A 19,848-nucleotide genomic window follows, 5' to 3' on the forward strand; every position below is an offset into this window, starting at 1 on the left:
AGGCAGCCACTGGCTCTTCCTAAGGAGCAGCTCCACTGCCCAAAGGCAAAGTAAGAAAGATAATTCCAGCCTTGGACAGCCTGTCCTCTCCCTGAACCTCGGGGCTGATGGGCACTGTGTGATCAAACCGCCTCTTCTTTGATAAAGCCTCAATTGAACCATTATCCCTATAATTATCTTTATCATTATCATTATTAAAACCCAAACTGAGAGGCTCAGCCGTGCCTCCCTTTCATTTCCCACCTGGTGTCTCAACCCCTCAGCAATGGCTGCAGGTGATTTTTCATATACCAAAAACCCTCCAGAAGTGGAAGAGGGAGCCAAACCAGATTCCTTCTGGAAAACAGTCAGGAGGGTCTTGGAGCCTCCTCACAGGAGGCTGCTCCCACTAGCAGGATGGCAGTTTCTGGGGACAAAGAAAGCAGGTTTATTGAAGTTGTATTTAGTACTGCTGGACATCTGTCCTGCATTAAAAAGGGAAAGTTATCCGAAGAGCACTTTGGTTCGGTGTGGATTTTGGAGAGAAAATCTCTCCAACAGCATCTCCAAGGCATTTCCTAGCTCAGGAAGACACAGAAGAGCTGCCCTGGGGGAAAAGGATGTGGAGCAGCTCCCTGCCCTCCACAGCCCTGCAATCACACCCTCCATCCCTCTGGTACAAAGAAGGATGTTTCCAGCCAAAACATGTGCTGGTAAATCTCCCCAGATCAAAGACTGATGATTTTTATGGAGTGAGAGGAAATCACTTCATCCAGCAGATTTATTTATAAAGTCCCAGTCTCTGAAATGCCAAAACCCTTTGCTGACTCCATGTCCTCAAGCCTGTACTCCTTGGCTTCTCCTTGGCACCCAAGCCAGGGCCAAGCTCACCCTCACATGGCTCTCTTAAGTGGCTCTTGGAAATATCTGGGATCGAGACTCCCAATGAAGCACCTTGGCTTGGCTTCCTGTGTCAGAGCAAACACAAACCACAACGTATTTGCAAAAACATAAATATTTAAACATGTTCATCCTGACTGAGAAAAGCCTTGGAGGAGCTGCAGGACGAGGAGATGGCTGGGGAAGCTCAGATTGCAGATGTTTGCTTGATTTGCAGATGCCATAAAAACCAGAAGAGTAGGAAACAGCCTTGGTGAAAGGCTTTGCTGTGTTTCAGCATTCTCAGGGAATTCAAGCAGAAAGAGGGGTGTGGAAAACATCTAATGGAATGTTACACCAGGAAGGTGAAACTACACAGGGCTTCACAAGTCACCTGAGGCAGAAGGACCAGCCACGCAGTTTGGAGAGCTGATCTTCTGGAAAAGATTGGACTGACTGGGAGATTGCTGGTGACAGCGGTGTTGTATTAAACCAAATATGAGCAAAATGGCTCAAAACTCAATAACTGGTTATTGAGAAAATGTTTTGTGGAAGTGAAGGTCACTGTGCCACAGAACTGAGGTGCAGGGAGGGAGGGGAAACGCCTGGCACTCCTCCGAGACTCCAACACATCTGGAGTCACCTGGAGGGCTCAGCTGCAGCTCTGCAGCTGTCACAGCAGTATCGGTGCCCTGGAGGTGTCAATGTGATGTCATGAAACTGTCTGCTCCAGAATGACCTCAGGAGCCACGTCATGTCTGCAGTGACACCACCTATGGAACAGGAAGGAAGCTGGGACAGATGGGCCTTGGACAGGCACAACGCTCCTCAAAGCTCCTCACAACTCCCGGCCATGCCAGGGCCATTCCTGTCAGGAAGGAAGGGTGACCCACCAGTAGAGGCCATAATTCCACTTCTCTGCTGGATGCATTTGAACTCACTTAGAAAAAACAAGACAAACATTGTTTTTGTGACATTGTAGTTTACTTTGTGTCTTCTACAGCTTCCATGTCATCCTGCCATAAATCAGTGCCTCATCATGTGTAATAATTAATGGCACAGGAGGAGGGGGCTGCCCAGAAAAAGTGAGACTCAGCAAGAATTGCTGGAAGCTGCTGTTTCATCATCGATATTTATTTACACAGCTCTGAGAGCAGCAGTTAAATTTCCTTTAGTTGTTTTACGAGGTACCAAAGAGATCATAAATTAACGGGCAATATGTAGGAGTGCAGTGCCCAGCTTTGCCAAGATGCTGGAAACACGGGAATTTTCTGTAATGACTCCCATAATTTTGCAGTCTGGTCCAAGAGAGCCTCCTGCACCCCACCAAGGTGGGGCTCTGCTACTCAAGGAGCATCACTCCAGCCATAAACAGCTACTCTGGGGACAGAAACATGTTTGTGTCAGGCAGGTGACTAAGGCGTTGTCACAGGGAGTCACAGCAGACTGCCTGCCCCAGATTGCCCACAGCGGGGGAGACAAAGGAGGTCACCCAGAGACTGCAGGGAGGCCCCAGAGTCACCAGGGCTGTCCCACTGAGTATTCCCATTCCAAGATCAGCCTCTTTCCATGACAAATAAACACTGATGCCCTGCTTCCTTTCATGTCAGTGTGGATCAGGAGTAACTTCAGTAGAAGCAGAATCTGAGTGCACAGATGCTTGGGTCAGCCAAAGGCAGCTCCTCTCCAGCTCGTCCTGAGCCATTTTCCAGGTCCAACAAGAAACAGCTTTGTCCCAAATGCTTGGAGAGGAGCAGCTGTGTTATGAACACCTTTCCCACACACAGAAGTCGTGTCTGGGCTGGTGAGTGACCCGTGCCCCTCATGGCTGATGATGTGTGGGACTCTGCATCAGGGATTTCTTCTTCTATGGCCAGCACAGGAAAGGCAAAGAGAGGAAAAGTCCTCACACCACCCTCAGGACACTGCAGCTGTGAGGAGGAGATACAGAAAGGAGCTGTGAGCACAGCCAAGGGGGCCTGGAACAAAGCTGGTGGAAAAACTTCATCTTTCCCTCTCTCACCTTCAGGATCAAAACCTGCCCTTTGCTGTTCTTGAAGGTCACCTGCGATGACACATGACCTATCAGCACCTTTAATGAAACGCCCAGATGCTAAAAGCCGATTTTAAAAGTACAAAGAGTTTTTAGACTTTTAATCAATAGAGAAACAGACCTTCATTTAAAAAGAATAATGAAAACCCAGACATTGGAGTTGACAAAAGTCTCCTTCACCTCATGAACAAAGGAAGCAGTTGAACTTTCACACAGGCTGGGATGAGAGATTTTGCAGTAACTAATCCAGAAGAAAATATTTCATTTCATCCTATTTTCAGCAGCTGATGCAAGCACTGAAGCATTTCTCTGTGGCAGACCCAATTCGGCAACCCTTTGAGGCCAGGCAGCAGCTCAGCCCTTTCCCACTCCACCACGGAGCTTCCCAAGGTGCACATCCCTCTTCAGGGCGGGGAGTCACTCACTCCTCACAGGCAGCTTTATTTCAGGATCCAAAATCACAGCATCAAACTCCTCAAACCTCACTCCCGAGGTGTCACTGTCTCTGCAAAGCCCTCGGGATGGGCCCGCCCAGCCCAGGGAGAGCTCTGCCCCTTTCGGGAGGTTTGCTCGCTGCCCGGGGCACGCACAGTGGACAGTCTCTTGTTTACCAAGCACTTGCTCCAATGATTTCACAGTTCTTTTATAAAAGTGACATGTCTTCCTAAGGTCACGCAGAGGACAAAAGTGTGATTCAGGAGAGAATCTTCCAGAAAGGGTGAGAATGTAATTTAAGCTGCTTCAAGAAGAGGAGGTTCCCTGAATTATTTTCTCAGGAAAAAGCGGTGTTTGATGAGTGCATGGCACAAGGCCAGCGCTGTGTGGACGTGCTGGGACCCAGGAACATGATGTGAAGGGAGAAGAAAAGCAGGGTGGAGTTTCCAAGGGGGTTTGAGGCTCTGCAGTGTACAGGCTGCCCTACACATTCCCAAATCCAGCAGGGGAAAATCCCAGCAACACCAGTACAGCCAATGGCAAGCGCAGCAAGCACCAGCAAACATGGAGAAATGCTGTTTTCACTCGGGGAAAATCTGTTCTTACATCATGCTAAATATAGTAAATTGATTGGAGACAAGACCGTTGTGTTCCTTCCAGATTAGTCAGAGATGCTCATCCCACTCTTTCCCTTTCCTCATTCCCCACGGCCATCGAGGAGCAGAGTATGCAAAGCCTTCTCCCTCCTGGAGATTCCACCAGCACCAGGAGCTCTGGGTAAGGTTCACCTGGATTTCAGAGCAAAGACAGCAACTTGTGCTCCTTGACCACTTCAGAAACCAGAGAAAACCAGATCCAGTCTTCATTCAAAAGCCTGATGGGAGAAGAGCAATGAGGAAGGAATTGTTCTTTTATTTATGTTTAATTCTTAATGAGTCCAAACATAACAACTGTTACCTGAGGAAAACCTCTTCAACTGAAGGAGGGTTCCTGTTGGATTCCTTTGACCTCCTTCTGGAAAAAAGGAATCACTCCAAATCAGGAGCCACTCTCCTTTTGCAAAGCCAAGAGGAACAGGAGCTGCTCACTGAAGACTTTGTGCTTCATTTTTCAAGAGCACAAAAGGAACGGGCAATTTTGCTGTGTTTATCCTTAGAATGGATGAATGAATGAATTCCAGAGATGCTCAGAGTGGGTCTGGGAAGGAGCAGATAGACTGGAGCACAACACAGGCAGGACTATCTGAACCAACCTGCAGAAATCATTTGGTTTTCTCCCTGCCATCACCATTACTCATGGATTCTCATTTTTATCAGCAAGAGGATCCACACATAAAAATGGGACCAACTTTAAAAGAAGAAACTCAGTGTCTGGTGTAGATGCCCAGATTTGAGCAAGGCAGTGCCTTGTGCTCAGTCTTACACTTCAGACTGTTCTGAACACATTTCAACAGTTCTGGATGAATCTGAACTGAGATCAACATCTCACCCATTCCCTGGCAGGGGGGCTGTAGGCTCCTTCCTGATATCTAGGGGATAAATTCATACTTTTGGGAAATTTGCAGGTGATAAAGTTCTTGTACGCAAGCAGAGAGGATCAATATTATTCACTTACCTATAAATAAATGTCTCTTTTGTTGTTGTTGCTATTTCCTAGTTGGCTGTAATTTCTCAAACACGTCTATGACTAATTCCTGGTGCTGGCTTATCACTGGTCAGATTTAGGCTCACATTCGTACATGTAAATACAAGACAGCTTCCTGCTGTATTGCCCTGCAGAGGGAAACAGTTACATTCAGCTGGAACTACCTACAAACCATCACAAAAACACTTGGTAACGATCCTGAGAGGCACAGGGTACATTCCTATCCCCGCAAAAAATCAAAGAATCATGGAATGGTTTGGGTTGGAAGGACCTCAAAGCCCATCCAGTGCCACCCCCTGCCATGGGCAGGGACACCTCCCACCGTCCCAGGCTGCTCCAAGCCCTGTCCAGCCTCACCTTGGGCACTGCCAAGGATGAGGCAACCATGACCTCTCTGGGCAACCTATTCCAGTCGTCTCATTTGAAACTTTAATATATTACTGGATATTCAGTGGTGTTTAGGTTCCCAAATGAAGAAGGCTCCGAGAATATTATTCCTCGTCCCAGTCCATAATGACCAACCTGCAGGAACCTGGGGTCACACTGCTGGGACAGAGTTGTGTGAAACCTCCTTGGTTTCGGGATCATTTCCCCTTGTGTCTGCTCTCCTCGGAGCCACCCCTCCTTGTGGTCACCCTGCTTTGCTCAGGGGCTGTATTTAAGCCGGGACCTTTGTCCTTGCCCAAGCCCACTGTGAGGATCCCTGTGCCGTGGATTTTGAAGGCTCAGAGGGGCAGGGAGGGTGTCCAGCCCCATTTCTTCTTCCTTCCCCAAGCCCTACTGTCAGCTGCCCATTCCCAGCTCTCGTCCAGCAGGCGCAAAGGTAAGAGCAGAAGATCAAACAGCTCTGAGAAAGGCAAACACAGCCTTTCATTCTCTCCAGCATGGGTTTTACTGCTGCTTCCTGGTGACTGCTGTCATCACCCCCTGAGCTGCCCCATTCCAGGCACAGCTCTGAGGAAGAGGGACATACTCAGTGACATCTGTGATTTCAGTCTCACAGGTAGCTGAAAAATAGAAGCTTTGCTGGCAGCACCTGTGCCCAGGAGCCCTGGGCAGGGACACCTTCAACCATCCCAGGCTGCTCCAAGCCCCATCCAGCCTGGCCTTGGACACTCCCAGGGATTCAGGGACAGCCACAGCTTCTCTGGGCACTCCGTGCCAGGGCCTCAGCACCCTAACAGGGAAGAATTCCTCCCCAAAATCTAACCTGTATAAGGAGTTTGCTTGGTAACAGGCTCTAGTACACTCCAGCTCCTAAATCAGAGTTGGGAACAGAGGGTTGGGTGGGTTAGGCTGTCCAAGGGGGAGCAGGATGGAAAGTTCCCTCATCCTTCCTCGGCTCTGCACCACATTCCTTCCTTCGGCTGGAACTAATTTGGCTCAGCACTTGGATTCGTTTAGAGACAGTAAAGTGAATTTCTTTGCTCTCACTTGAATTGGAGCATTTCTCCATTTTTTTAAAACTTTGAAATCCCAGCTGATGCTGGACCTGAAGGCAAGTGGAGAAAATTGGGAGGACTTTTTCCTAAAAAGCCAGCTCTGCTCCTAGAGCTGAGCAGGAAAAGAGCGAGGGGAGCAACATGGAGCACAAATCTCTGTAACCAACAGCCTCCTTTGAGGCTATGAGCTTTTTCCTTTTCCATAAAGATGCTGATATTTTAAGTGATAAATTAAATCACTATCAAGGAAGCAAAGTCTGCTAACAGCCAAACCTGGAGATTGCTGTGACTTGGAAACAACTGCAACTATTTAATTGCTTGAAGACCAAACAATGAAGCTCTAGAGGAAATTCCCTGAGTATCTCTTTCTTCCTGACTTCATAAGCATTAACGAGATCATGAACATCAGTTAAAACATTTATTGGTGGGCAAGGAAAACAGACATAAAAATATCCTGGTCCCTACTTGATCTTTCCTTTGTGTGTGAAATTTATCTTTATGGTTGTCTACAACTTTACACAAAGCCATTCCAGAAGTTCCTACCAGTTACTCACATGTCTTCTCCCTCCCTCACAAAAATCAGCGAAGAAATATTCTCAAGAAATTGCAAAGAAATAAAAATAAAGGAGCACTGGTTAATAGAGACCCCAAGATGGAGATGCAGACCATCAGCTCAGTGCTCCATAGAGCAGGAACAGCTCAGCCATTTCCACATGAAACACACCAAGTGTTGAAGTATTTTTGAGGGCAAGTCCTTAAGGTATCTCTCTAAAATTATGCTTTTTCTAATACACATTCTACATGACACTGTGTTAAATAATTCACATATATATTTTTATATAAGGTGACATTTTGGTCCAGTGCCATCCTGGACATATATTTGTTTGCATTAAACAAAATAATCATATTTTTCACTTGACCTACAGGTGGTGAACAGGTGAAAAGTTGAAGTGGATACAAAATTCACATTGTTCATTTATTGTGGCTCTCAAACCTTTAAGAGCATAACAGACTCATGCTGAAAAAAAGGATGAGAGCCAAGTCTGTGCTGCTCTCCAAGTTTTCTCGCTGTGACCTCTATTAAGAATTTCATAGGGCTACAGCTAATTAATGTTTCCAAGGGGTGAAAGAGCAAGCTCCAAAGTCTGATGCCAGGCTGGACCATTGCCCAGGTCACCCCCGTCATGTGCTCACAAGCCTGTGGCTCTCTGGGAATAAAAGAAGAAATGCCAAATGTCCACTCAAGACCAAGGCCCTGGGACCCGCTCTGGCTCTCCATCATCTCGAGGAGCCCAGCCACTCCCAGGCAGCGCCTGCCCCGGTGTGACACATGCCAACACTCTCAGAAAGGGGAAAATCCTCCCTCAGTATGGATTTACAAGCACATGACAGGTGTTAAAAACATGCAGCACTTCATATGGGTGTGTTGCTATAGAGGAGCATGAGTTGAATGGAGTTATGCACTTGTTTGCCCATAAAATTGCTCTGTTGATTGTATGACTGCTGGAGATAACACTGAGGTGCCCGTCAGCACCGCTGGCACGAAGGAGAGCTGCTGTGTGCCACGGGCTCTGCCACGCACAGTATCTACACATCCTGGAATCCCAGAAGAGTTGAGTTGGGAAGAGATCATCCAGTCCGACCCCCTGCCCAGGCAGGGTCACCTGGAGCAGGTGACACAGGAACGTGTCCAGGTGGGTTTGGGATATCTCCTGAGGGAGATCCTCACCCTCCCTGGGCAGCTGTTCCAGGGCTCTGCCATGTCAGAGCTCTGCTCTTTCCTCTGTCATGGAAAGACGTTCTTCCTTGTCTCAGGGTGGAACTTGTTATGTTTTAGTTTCTGGCCACTGCTCCTTGTCCTGTCACTGAACAGAGCCTGGCACCATCCTGTGACACCCCTGGGAGGGATTTATATGGATTGATGGGATCCCCTCTCAGCCTTCCCTTCTCCAGACTGAGCAGGCCCTCAGCAGTCTCTCCTCTTCACAGAATTGCTCCAGACCCCATATGAACATATATTAATACGTATTTTTGTGCTCATTTGGGAGGGTCATATGAGGGGAACTACTCTTTGGCATGAAGTTACATGGCAGAGACCCTCACACAGAGGGGAAGCAGAGGGAGACTCCCTTCAGCCTCCCGCTGAGGGGACCTGTGTGCCCACCCTGCGGGTGAGCACAGCCCCGCCACACCCGAGGGGCGATGTGAAGCGAAAATCGAGAAAGCACAGGCGGGAGCGTCCTACGCTTTATCGTACAGGATATTTAAACACACAGTTTGGCGCCGGTTTTTGGTCGAAATAGACCAGAAATGTCACTTGGGCGTGTGCCGGGTGCCAGCCCCCTCACGGCGCCCGGGCGGGAATGGCGCCGCCCCGGCCCGTCCTGCACCGCGGCGCCGAAATGGCGGCGCCCAGCGAGGGCCGTGCGGGCCGGGGCTCCGCGCCCTTCCCGGGCACCGACAGCGGCTCCTTCCCCTTCGCCATCCCGCACGGCACGGCGGGGGAGCCGCCCAAGAAGCCATGCCGAGCCTGCACGGATTTCAAGAGTTGGCTACGCGAGCAGAGGAAGCAGGCGGCCCCGGGCAGCGCGGTGAGGCGCGGCGGGAGCGTCCCCGTGGAACTCCTGGCGACCCCCAGTCCTGCAGAGCTCCCTCAGTCCTCCATCCTGCTCTATCAAGCGGGACGAGGCTGCATGTTCCCTTCAGCGTGTGAAGGACCCGGGGACAGGGTTCCCGTCAGTGGGAATGGGAAGGGGGTCCCCATCTTCTCCCTGGGGTGAGGGGGCTCTGCCATTGCCCCCGCTGAGGGTGTGAGGGGGGCTCTGCCATGTCCCCTGAGGGTGTGAAAGGGTCTTTGCCATGTTCCGATTGAAGGTGTGAGGGGGGCTCTGCCATGTCCCCTGAGGGTGTGAAAGGGTCTTTGCCTTGTCCCCACAGAGTGTGTGAGGGGAGCTTTGCCATGTTCCGATTGAAGGTGTGAGGGGGGCTCTGCCATGTCCTCAGAAAGAATGTGAAGGATCTGTTCCCCCAATCTCACCTTCCCACCCAGCACAAAAGGGCTGTTTCCCCACCAACCCCGGTGTCCCCTCACACGCCTCTGTCCCTCTGCAGGACGTGGCGGTCGCGGAGGAGAAGGAGCCCCCTCCGGACTGTCCCCTGGACAGCGAGCAGCTGGGCCGCAGCACCTGGGCCTTCCTGCACACCATGGCCGCCTACTACCCCGAGCGGCCCTCCGGGGCCCAGCAGAGGGAGATGAGGGACTTCATCAACCTCTTCTCCAAGTTCTACCCCTGCGAGCACTGCGCAGAGGACCTGAGGGAGAGGTGAGTGGCCTCGGAGGGTTTTTTGAGGATCTGGGGAAAGGTGAGTTTCCTCAGTTGGTTTGTGAGGCTCTGAAGGACAGGTGATTGTCCTCAGCAGGTTTTTGAGGATCTGGGGGAAAGGTGAGTGTCCTCAGCAGGTTTTTTGAGGATCTGGGGGAAAGGTGAGTGTCCTCAGTGGGTTTTTTTGAAGATCTAAGGGAAAGGTGAGTGTCCTCAGCAGGTTTTTGTGCTGGAGGGGCTTGCCAGAAGTGCTGGCTGCAGCAGCTAGTTTGCATATCAGCAGCTCTTCCTGCACGTGGGGTTTGTAGCTACCTGAACTGGTTTCTTCCATTATTGCATCAATCACAGATATACTTACTCAGAAAACAAACACCTGTCCTCACGCTGCTGGGTTCTGTGCTGCCTCCAAGGCCTCCCTGAGGCGATTTTGGAGTGTTCTGGTTCAAAACGGGCTTGTGAACAGTTGTGGAATTAGACTGGGGCTTGGAATAATTTGATTTTCAGGAGACAAGTATTCTTCTGCCCTCTAAAATGCCCTGTATTGGCAATCTCAGTAGTGAAGGCAAAGACTGAAATGGGCTGAGGTGTTTGATTTGGTAGAAGATGTCCCTGCCCATGGCAGGGGCTTGGGATGAGATGACTTTTAAAGTCCATTCCAACCCAAACCATTCTGGGATTCTGTGATAAAGTCTTTTGCTGCTCTCTTCTTCTTTCTCAGGAGTTTCAAACATTTTGTTTCCCCTTCCCTGTTTGCAGATTACGGACAAACCAACCCGATACGAGCACCAGGAGTAACTTCTCCCAGTGGCTGTGTCTCCTCCACAACGAAGTGAACAGGAAGCTGGGGAAGTCAGAATTCGACTGCTCCCGTGTGGATGAGCGCTGGAGGGATGGCTGGAAGGATGGCAGCTGTGATTAACCCACAGGGATTGCTCTGGGAATCCAGCACAGCAGTGCAGTCCATGAGGAGTTGCTGCAGGGACAGTGGGAGGCAATAACTCTGTTTGTGTGGGGCTGATTCAGAGCTGAACCAATGCCAGAAGGAGAATTGAAAATTGCATCCCAATGAAATTTTGATAAGTGGTACCTGAGGGGGTGAGGCTGCCAGAAACCTCTGAGATTGGATCACTGACAAACTCCTTTCGTTATGACATTTCCTGATTTGGGGGGCATTTGCTTATTTTTGTGGCTAGAATTCATTTTCCCAGAACACAGTGGTGTTCTCTGCAGGCATTGTCTGATGTTTTAGAAAATGCATCTGATTAATTGTCATTTTCATTTCTGTTGTTCTGATAGAGAAATCTGCTGGGTTTTGTGCCAAGTCTGTACCCCTGGATTTCTCTTTCCAGGATCCCCAACATTTGTTGTTACTCTTGTATCCAGTTCCTTTGATAAAAGTCTTGAGGCTACATTTAATTTAAACACTAAAATCACTTAGCCCAGATATCTCAGTTTGGTTTTGTGTTTCAATTTATGTTAGAAGACAAAACAGAGTCAAAATCATTTCAAGTTCTTCACGTAGGTTGTGATCTCATCCCTTCCTGCACTCCTGGCTGGGAGAAGTTTGCACAAACCCTGACAACAGCAGGTTTTTTTTCCTTCCCTGCTTCCTGCTGAGGTATTTTCTTGCATGTTTTATTGAGCTTCCTTATGTCATGCCCCACAGCACACCTGTGAGTTTGCCGTTGGGGTTTTTGTGCAGGTTTTGACTGGAAATGTTACTGGTGCTGCTGTGCTCAGAGGAATGGCAGTGCTTATCTGAGACTTTGGTCTCACACCACACTGGGGTTCCTGAGTGGTTGGAGAACCAGTAACACCTTTGGAAACACATTTTAATATTTTATGGCACAGTCAAGTCTTTTCAAGTCGGGGCTGTTAAATGAATACGAGACTTTTATGAGCTAATGATTTCTGAACTTTTTATGTCCTAACATTTCTAAACACAAACCCAAATGAACTGATAATGAGGCACTGCATGAAGAGTGTGATTATAGGTCACAAAAATTCTCTATCACCTTAAGGGGTTTTCCCACACCCAAAACAAAGCCCATTGGGATCCAGTAGAGGGGAGAGGACCAACAAAAGGGCTGCAGCCCTCTCTTTTTGCAGGTAGGACCCAACTGACTCAGTTCTGTCAGGACACTTTTAGCACTGGCAGGCGTTTCCCTCTGGATGTGGTTGTGCTAAAGCAGGAATTTTGTGTTCCATCCCAGTCTGCCCTGGACTGTTCTCTGTGACAATTTCCTCGCCCACGGGGCAGATGATTTCTCCCTCATTTGTTTCAGTGTAAATGAGCAGGTTGGTGAGGCATTGTCCCATCCTTTGTCACCTGCATCCAGCAGGGGACCAGGCTGGGGAGCTGCACTGCCCTGGGCCAGTCCCGGGATGTGCTGGCCAGGGGCAGGGACCAGCAGGGACACAGGAACCTCCCTCCACACCCATCCACTCCCTGAGTGCAGGGAGGGAAGCCAGGGGTGTCCAACACACTCTGCTCACTTTGTGTGCTTCAGGGAGGTGGTGGTGGAGGGCAGGAGGAAAAGCCTGCCCTGTCCTGGCACTCACTTCAAGCTGAGTCTTTCTTTAGCAAATCCTGCCTAAAAATGAGGCCACCAGCTGTGGCTGGGATGCTTCTAGGGCAGTTTCTATCTTTGCCAAGTGGCCATTTGATAAAATATGTGCTTGCACTCTGTTCTCTCATGTTTTTTGACTAGACAGGAGAGCTCTGACATAGTTTTTTCTCAGGCATATCCTCACCTCTGTGGGCTTGACCATGTGAGGAGTGGAGGGATTTGTTCTGCTGCTTGTTTGTAACACAAGTTTTAGCCTTGGGTAAGGAATTTCCATTGGAGGTCCTCATACTCGTGTACAGAAGATTGTGAATTCTCTACTAACTGCACTTGATTAAATCTAGTTTTAAAAATCTCTGTATTCAAATTATATTTCCTGTTGAAGTAAAAATAATAAAGCAACTGAGTTCACTCCTGGTTCACTCCTATTGCATGGGATCTTAGGAAAAGGGATCATGCTGTGCTGCTGGGTCTAACCTCTGCATGCCAAGATACTACTGTTATATATAAAAACAATATATATATAGTTGTATATATTATAGTTTGGTGGCTGAGGTAATCGTGTGATTCTGTGTGGGTTGATCACACAAGGTGGGGCTGCTCCTGGTCCTTTCCTCTTGTGCACTTGAATTGGTGCAGTTCTCTGTTGGCCCTACAAAAATGCAGGAATTTGTACAGCAGGCCCTGTCAGTCGGAGTTTGCTTTTAAATGGGGCACAGTGGGGATTTTTACGGGATCCCAAGTGATTTTTTGACTTGCTGACAGCACGAGGGGCAGCATTAGAGTTGGGAGTAGCTGAGCTCTGGCTGGTTTGGAGCAGGGTGGCACCACTGAAGGGCAGGGTTTGCATTCCTATTTCCTGGAGTGGGGAAGCTGCTTCCTCACCTTGTGAGGAGCCCTTGTGAGGAGAGCAGAGTCAGGGCAGGTGCTCCCCAAGGAGCTGTGGGGCCTTGCTGGAGAGCTCCTGCTGTGGGACAGACCTGACCAACCTTGCAGCTTCCCAAATTCCTCACTGTTTTCATGGACTGCTTTGCATTCAAACTGTACTTCACTTTTTTTCCCTTCTTTTTTATTCCCTCCCCAAAAGCAAAGAGCAGGGAGGCCTGGGGGAATTGTCTGTTCCATGGATGGCAGGCAGACTTGCAGATGCTGGCAGCAGCAGCACTGTGGCTTTGACATTTTTCCAAGGATTAGCTGTTCCTTTGCAGTGTGTTGGGTGTACGCAGGCTCCTGTTTACAGTAGGATTCCCAAGAGTTGCTTTGTTTTCTCGTGTCTTCTGCTTCAGTCTGTTCCAGGCAGTGTGGGAGATTCTTCCTGTTGGAGTTTTACAGGCTTGGAGAGGGAAGGGTTTGGATTTTTTAGGGTTTTTTTCCCCCCTCCCTGTAAGCACTGATTTTGTTGGGCTTTTATTCCATTCCTGGAGTGGCTGCTCAGGGTTTTTGTCTGAAGGAGGGAGAGGAGCTGTCCAGTACTTTTTGAAGTCAGGATTAAGCACAACCAACAAGGTGATGTGAAGTCAACTCTTGATCTTGTAGGGTAATAGGGAAAGTAATAAAACATGAAAGCAAACCACAGGTAATGGCACAGAGACGGATCAGATAAAATGTAATCCAGGGGGATGAGGGTCAGCCTTGGGACCACAGGGAAGTGCTGATGAACACCAAACCCTGATTCTCAGCTGGCCAACCCTCAGTGCAGGTGCTAACCAGAGTCCAGGGAGCTCAGGGATGATGGTAGTTGGCATCTGCTGCAAAACTGTGAACAAAGGTTGTTTGTTGAGGATAAATGGGGTTCAGTTCCTTTCTCTGTGCTGTGTGTATGTAAAAAAAACCCCAACCCAGATGTATCTGATTTTTCTATCATTTCTGAATATTTGTATTTGCTCTTAATATTTCCATGAGTAGAATCACAGGATATCCCCAGTCGGAAGGGACCCATGGGGATCATCCAGCTCCCGAGTCTGAAGAGCCACCAGCACTTGCCAAGCTTTGAAACGCTGTGTTCCCCTTAGCATGTGCCAGTCCTGGTGTGGGGTGGCTGATCCAGCCTGGAAATTCTGCTGGCATTTCTCTGGGCTCAGCACTGGCATGGGCTGGCCCCAGCGGTGTCCCTGGTGCTGGGACCTGCCCAGTTCTGCCCTTGCTGCCTATGGAAAAGTGCCCTTCACTTCCCCGTGCTGTGCTAGCCCAGGCTGGTGCTTTTCCTGCCGAGCACTCCGAATCCAGAAGCCCCTCCTGGTTTTCCCTCCCATCCAGAACATCCTGTGACTGTCCTTCTGTTGGTGGCTGCAGTGTGCTTCCCACGGGGAGCTACCCGGGAAATTCCCTTCACATCTGACCAAGCCAACAGCAGAGGGCAACAGAGGATGTACTTCCGTGTATTTCTATGTATTTCCATGTATTTCCTTGACTTTCCTTGACTTTTCCACCTCTTACCCATCTCTGGAAAAAGACTGCCCGGATACCAAATGTTTTACCTCATCCTAGTCCCTTTCCTGTGACTTTGGGAGGAGATCTTGGAGCCTTGAGTTACTTTTCAAACTAGTGTGCAAGCCTCTTGTATAATTACCTAAACGAGGGATGTGTTGTTCCTCTGCCTGCAGCTGAAATCTGCACTTGGGAGCAGAATAAAACACTGGGTGCTGTTTTCAGCATTTCCTACCAGATCTTCAGCCCATAGCTGGGGATACAGGGAGATGTTCTGGCTCTTTTGGTCATTAACAGATTAGAAAGTATTAATTAACTTCACTGGATAATTTTGTAACAGTGACAGGGCTCCTGCACAGAGCAGAGGTGAGTACAGGGAACAGTGCACAGCAGTCATAGATCAGCTAGAGAAGGGATCCAACTTCCTTGACATTGTTGTCACCTGCTCTGCTCTGCATGGGGAAAGTTAGGAAGAAATCCCAGAGAGTTCATGTGAGCTTTGGTTAGCAGATCTGTGAGAAAGGAAAGCTGAGTTAATTTTATGTCTGTCCCACCAGGCATTTCATGCAGCACCTAAACCTTCCCTGTTTCCCAGGACACCAAACTTTAGTTCTAAGCTCAAGTCCCAGTGCTGGATGGAGACTGGCCCTGTGAATTCTGAGTATTGTCAGGCAAAACTGGGCTTGCCCTGCTTTTTCCACCTGGGTGTGCATAAAAAACCAGTGGATTCTGTGACTGTGCCTCATGTTCTGCTGCTTAGATGGGGTAAAAGATATACAAGGTATAAAAGACAATGCCCTCATGTCCAGAGCACGTGGCTGGGGGCTCTAGATATCATAATTTAGTTCTTTTTTAGTCATAAGCTTCTTGCTAGATACCAGGTAAGTCACTTCATCTTCTGCAGCCACTTGCACTTCTGCATAAGAGGTGTAAAAATAGCTGTTAGGGCAGCCTTCATCTGTATTTCCTGTTTAGATGAAAATGTCTTTCAGGGAGGATGTTTTAATGTGCTTGTGCTGCACAAGCCTGGGCCTGAGAGTGTTCACAGTTATAAAATCCCTCATCTCCATCCATCCCACTAATCTCTTTTCCATCAGGTTGCATCCTGCTCGTGAATCCGAGGACCTCTCAGGGCTGTGTTCAGTTAAGAAACAAAGCTTTTCTTATTTTCAGTGTATTTTGGCAGCAAAGCCTGATGTAGCTGAAATGAGAGTTGTGGAAGCTCTTGGTGTCCAGTATGGCTTGAGCTGCCCCGTGTCCTTGCTCCTGCTCACCTGTGCCACAGCTGCAGGTGACAACACCACTGGCACCTCCCCAGCAGGCTGGGACTTGCCAGTGTGTCCCTAAGCAGGCAGTTTGGGGAACAGCAACAGACCTTGTTCCCCTTTTTCAAGCTCCTCTCAAAGTGGGGAGCAGTGGCTGAATCAGATTAGATTCTGGTTTGTCAAAAGCCCCAAACTTTTCACGCTGTGAAATATGTGGAGGAGCAGATGCCGAGTTTCCTCCTGAGCCGTTGAGGCCATGGCTGCACCACTGAGAGGAGTTTTGAAACCCTTTGGGGTCTGGTTCAGTTTGGGTTTTACGCAAGCACTGAGATACCAACTCCCCTGTTCAACACCAGTGCCACCCCAACTCACTGACTCCTGTTATCCCAATCTTCCCTCGGTGATTTCAGTCAGCAAAGTTTTCCACAGTTTTTCTGGCACACTTATCCTGGGTTTATCCATGTACAATAAGTGCTGAATCCCACCTGAGAAACGTTTCACAAGCAGATGAGTAACCAGCTAATAAATGACCTTCCAGATATTTTTGGATCTCTCAAGGTGGAAAGCATGAAGAGAAGAGCTTTCTAGTGATAGTAGGCTAAGGTATTGCTCATCAGGCAGCTCATTCTCCCTGCCACTGGGCCCTGTGGACTTCTAAGCTCTTCTCAATATTCCCATCAACTCCCATTTTTCTAATGGCTGAAAGCAGCATCAGCCAAGCTCTAATGAATGGCAAGAAAAGCATTTCAGAGCAACAACTAAACGAGCATCTATCAAAGTGCTGCTTCAAGCCTGCTGCCCAGGGAATGTGAAGGACAAGCTGTTTTCCCACCCACGCCCATGCCAGGGCAGGCTCAGAGCACGGGGAGCTGCTGGAGTCGCTGGCTAGATAGAGACAAAGATAAGAAGTTGGCATGACCAGAAGAAGCAAAAAGCAAATACAGACTTTTCACTATCTCTAATTAAACTCATGTAAAATAAAAACATGGGCAGCTCTTGGGCAGTTGTCTGTTTGCTCCCTGTCCCTGAAATCCAGGGGGAATGGTAAATACAGACAAAACTTGTTCAGATTGAACAAATGCTCTGGGAAGTGCCATTTCCAAAGGTTTCTGTTCTCCATTAGATGGGAAAATGTGGAAGGTGCAATATCCTTCCCCATTATTGGCTGGCTCTGTATATCTGTTGATTTGCAGCAATAGGAAGCAAGACAGAAAGACAGTTTGTATGTGGGCTGGAGATAACTCCTGTGCTTTATCTGAGCTGCAGCAGGGGAGAGAACTGGCACCCCATGATGTGGGCAATGACTGTATAAACACTGCACACAGCAGAGGTTGGGGGGATGAACCCCAAAGAAAGGACAAGTTTAGGAGCAGGGATTTCAGCGCCTGGTGCACCAAGGTCATTTCTTGAAGGGTATAAACCACGTACCTGTCTGGGAATGGTCACGGTTTGTTCTAGGGTGACATATCAAAGATCCAAAGTGTCCTGCTCCCTTGTGCTTTGCTTTGTGCAAAATATGCCTGTTCCAGCCGGGACAGATGAACTGGGCAAGACACGTTAGAAAGAGGGAGAAAGAAGTGGCTTTCCCAACATCATTGGAAAACCAGGAGCAGACCCAGAGGTCCAGCTGATTCCCTGGAGCACACTGCCTCCCTGGCACTGGCCACTCTCGAGAAGAGGGCTGATGGGCTGATGGGCTTGGATGGTTTGTTCCCAAGGCGTGAAACTGATTTTTGAGGATGCTGGAACAGCTGCTTCTAAACTGACAAAGCTGATTGAAAATCCCACCTTGGGTAATCCCTTCAAGTTAATTTGGTCTTTGTTCCTAACCTGCAATTCAGGGATGAGCTGGCAGTGATGCTCTTGGCACTGGGGCACCATCCCTGGCCAGCTCCATGAGCCATCCTGCCAGCAGAAAGCAGGAGGGACCAACCCGCCATTCTCTTTGTGGGCTTTTCAGTTTTGCCTAGAAAAATGTGCTGGTTACTGAGCTGGTGACACTGAGGAATGAAGGGCTGAATTCTGCTTTCCCTGCTGGGAGTCAGAAATAGACCTGGAGAGATGATGACTCACCTGTAATTGAGAAAAACTGCGTGGCATCCTTATGAGCCTCAACAGTTAAATCCTGATTCCAGGCTGCCAGAAAGAACAGCCTGACAAAGCTGCAAAAGGCCGAAAGGAGCTGGAGACAGGATCCAGCAGGCGGGAATGCTTTGCTCTGTGACTGCATCGTGTGTGTGAGGGGTGTAACACACCTGCCCCACAGGTGCCCTACTTGCTGTGGCAGTGACGTGGTTCCTGCGTGGGGAGTGGGGCTGCAGTGGGGCAGGAGAGTTGTGCAGGGCTGGGAGAAGCCCCCAGCCCCACAGGGCCGTGGCAGCAGGGCGGGCGTGCTCCTCCTCCCTGCGCCTTTCCCTGCAGCTCCCGTCCGGAGCAGGGATGATGTCAGGGTTGTCATGGCATCGGTATCTATGGAACCGGGATCAGCATCGCGGTGCTGTGAAAACCAACCCAGGACTTGGTCCTGGAGCTGCGGGGGGAACTCCCTCCGCAGTAATCCAGGGTTTCCCTCTGAGGTGCTTCTTTTTCTTCTTTTCTGCTGTCCATGGGGAGCGAGCAGGGATGGGAGGGAGCTTGGCCTCCTGCCGTCCCATGGCAGCTGTGGGTGCCTCCTTCTGTGAGTGAGGAAAGCAAGAGGTCAGCCCCATCCATTTTCACTTCCCTTTTCTTGCAGCTTCTTCAGCTATGAACGTGCAACAGCAAAGAGAGGCTGCCAAACCTCGCCCTCTGCTCTTGGCCACTGGCCCCGGTGAGTGGCCAGCAGAGCCCTGGCTCATGCCAAGTCTGAAAGCCCTCCTGGCTGCAGGGCCTCTGAGGGTGCCCAAAGGGTGACAGCCACCCTTCCTGGGGGTCTGGGCACAGAAGGGGTGTTTATTTTGGGTCAGTGTCCACAGCAGAGTGAGCTGAGCAGGGTGGTGACCTCCCTGTGCTCCGGGCCTTGGGATCGCCCTCCTGCCAACAGCCCAGCTGCTCACAGGGCCATGGCCCAGGCAGCCTTTGCCACTGCCCGGTGACACTGGCATGGATGGTGAGCCTTGCAAGGACACCCCAGCCCTGCCCATGGCACGCCATCCCCAGAGGCAGCACAGTGACCACAGCACAGTAATTCTTGGAACAGCACAGTGGCCCTGGCAATGGCCAGGCATCCTGGCTCTTCTGTGGTGTCCCCAGCCAGGGCACAGTGACCATGGCCACAGCATGGTGACCACGGCCACTGCACGGTGGCACTGGCTATCCACAGTGCCCACAGCTGTGCTGTGGCGGCCATGCCCATGGCTCGGTGACAGTGCCTGTGCCACTGTCACAGTGCCCGTGCCCGCAGCTCGGTGACAGCGGCTGTGACAGTGACCATGCCCACATCCCGGTGACAGCGGCTGTCACAGTGTCACTGTGCCCGTGCCCACAGCTCGGTGACAGCGGCTGTGACAGTGTCCATGCCCACATCCCGGTGACAGCGCTGTCACAGTGTCACAATGCCCGCAGTCCCATCCCGGTGACAGCGCTGTCACAGTGTCACCGTGCCCGCAGCCCCATCCCGGTGACAGCGCTGTCACAGTGTCACAGTGCCCGCAGTCCCATCCCGGTGTCCGGGGCGCAGCTCGGGCTCGCTGCGGGTGGAGCGCGGCCCGCGCGGGTCTCGCGCCCCTGCCCGTGCCCACCGCCTCACCCCCCCCGCCCGCCGGGTGGTTCCTCCCGCCGCCCGCACGCGGCGCTGCGGACGAGCCCACGAGGGAGGGGCGCGGGGGGGGCGGGCGCGCGGCCGGCGCGGGGCGC

At 50.2% G+C, this 19,848-nt stretch overlaps 1 protein-coding gene across 1 annotated transcript; it reads left to right on the forward strand.

Moving 5' to 3' along the window:
- The first annotated feature begins 8,795 nt into the window (after nt 1-8,795).
- GFER (growth factor, augmenter of liver regeneration) lies at nt 8,796-11,655 on the forward strand. Its single transcript, XM_063414416.1, has 3 exons — nt 8,796-9,023; nt 9,544-9,755; nt 10,512-11,655. Exons 1-3 carry the CDS (start codon nt 8,796-8,798, stop codon nt 10,672-10,674), a joined length of 603 nt encoding a protein of 200 aa, XP_063270486.1. The 3' UTR covers nt 10,675-11,655.
- The last annotated feature ends 8,193 nt before the right edge of the window (nt 11,656-19,848 follow it).

This window comes from Prinia subflava, chromosome 17, assembly GCF_021018805.1.
Source record: "Prinia subflava isolate CZ2003 ecotype Zambia chromosome 17, Cam_Psub_1.2, whole genome shotgun sequence".
Lineage (NCBI taxonomy): Eukaryota > Metazoa > Chordata > Aves > Passeriformes > Cisticolidae > Prinia > Prinia subflava.

Excerpts from the sequence above, each read along its gene's own strand:
- GFER (XM_063414416.1), top strand. The coding sequence starts at position 8,796 with ATGGCGCCGCCCCGGCCCGTCCTGCACCGCGGCGCCGAAATGGCGGCG. Across the intron at positions 9,024-9,543 it reads AGGCGGCCCCGGGCAGCGCG|GACGTGGCGGTCGCGGAGGA; the intron begins GTGAGGCGCGGC and ends GTCCCTCTGCAG. Across the intron at positions 9,756-10,511 it reads GCAGAGGACCTGAGGGAGAG|ATTACGGACAAACCAACCCG; the intron begins GTGAGTGGCCTC and ends CCCTGTTTGCAG.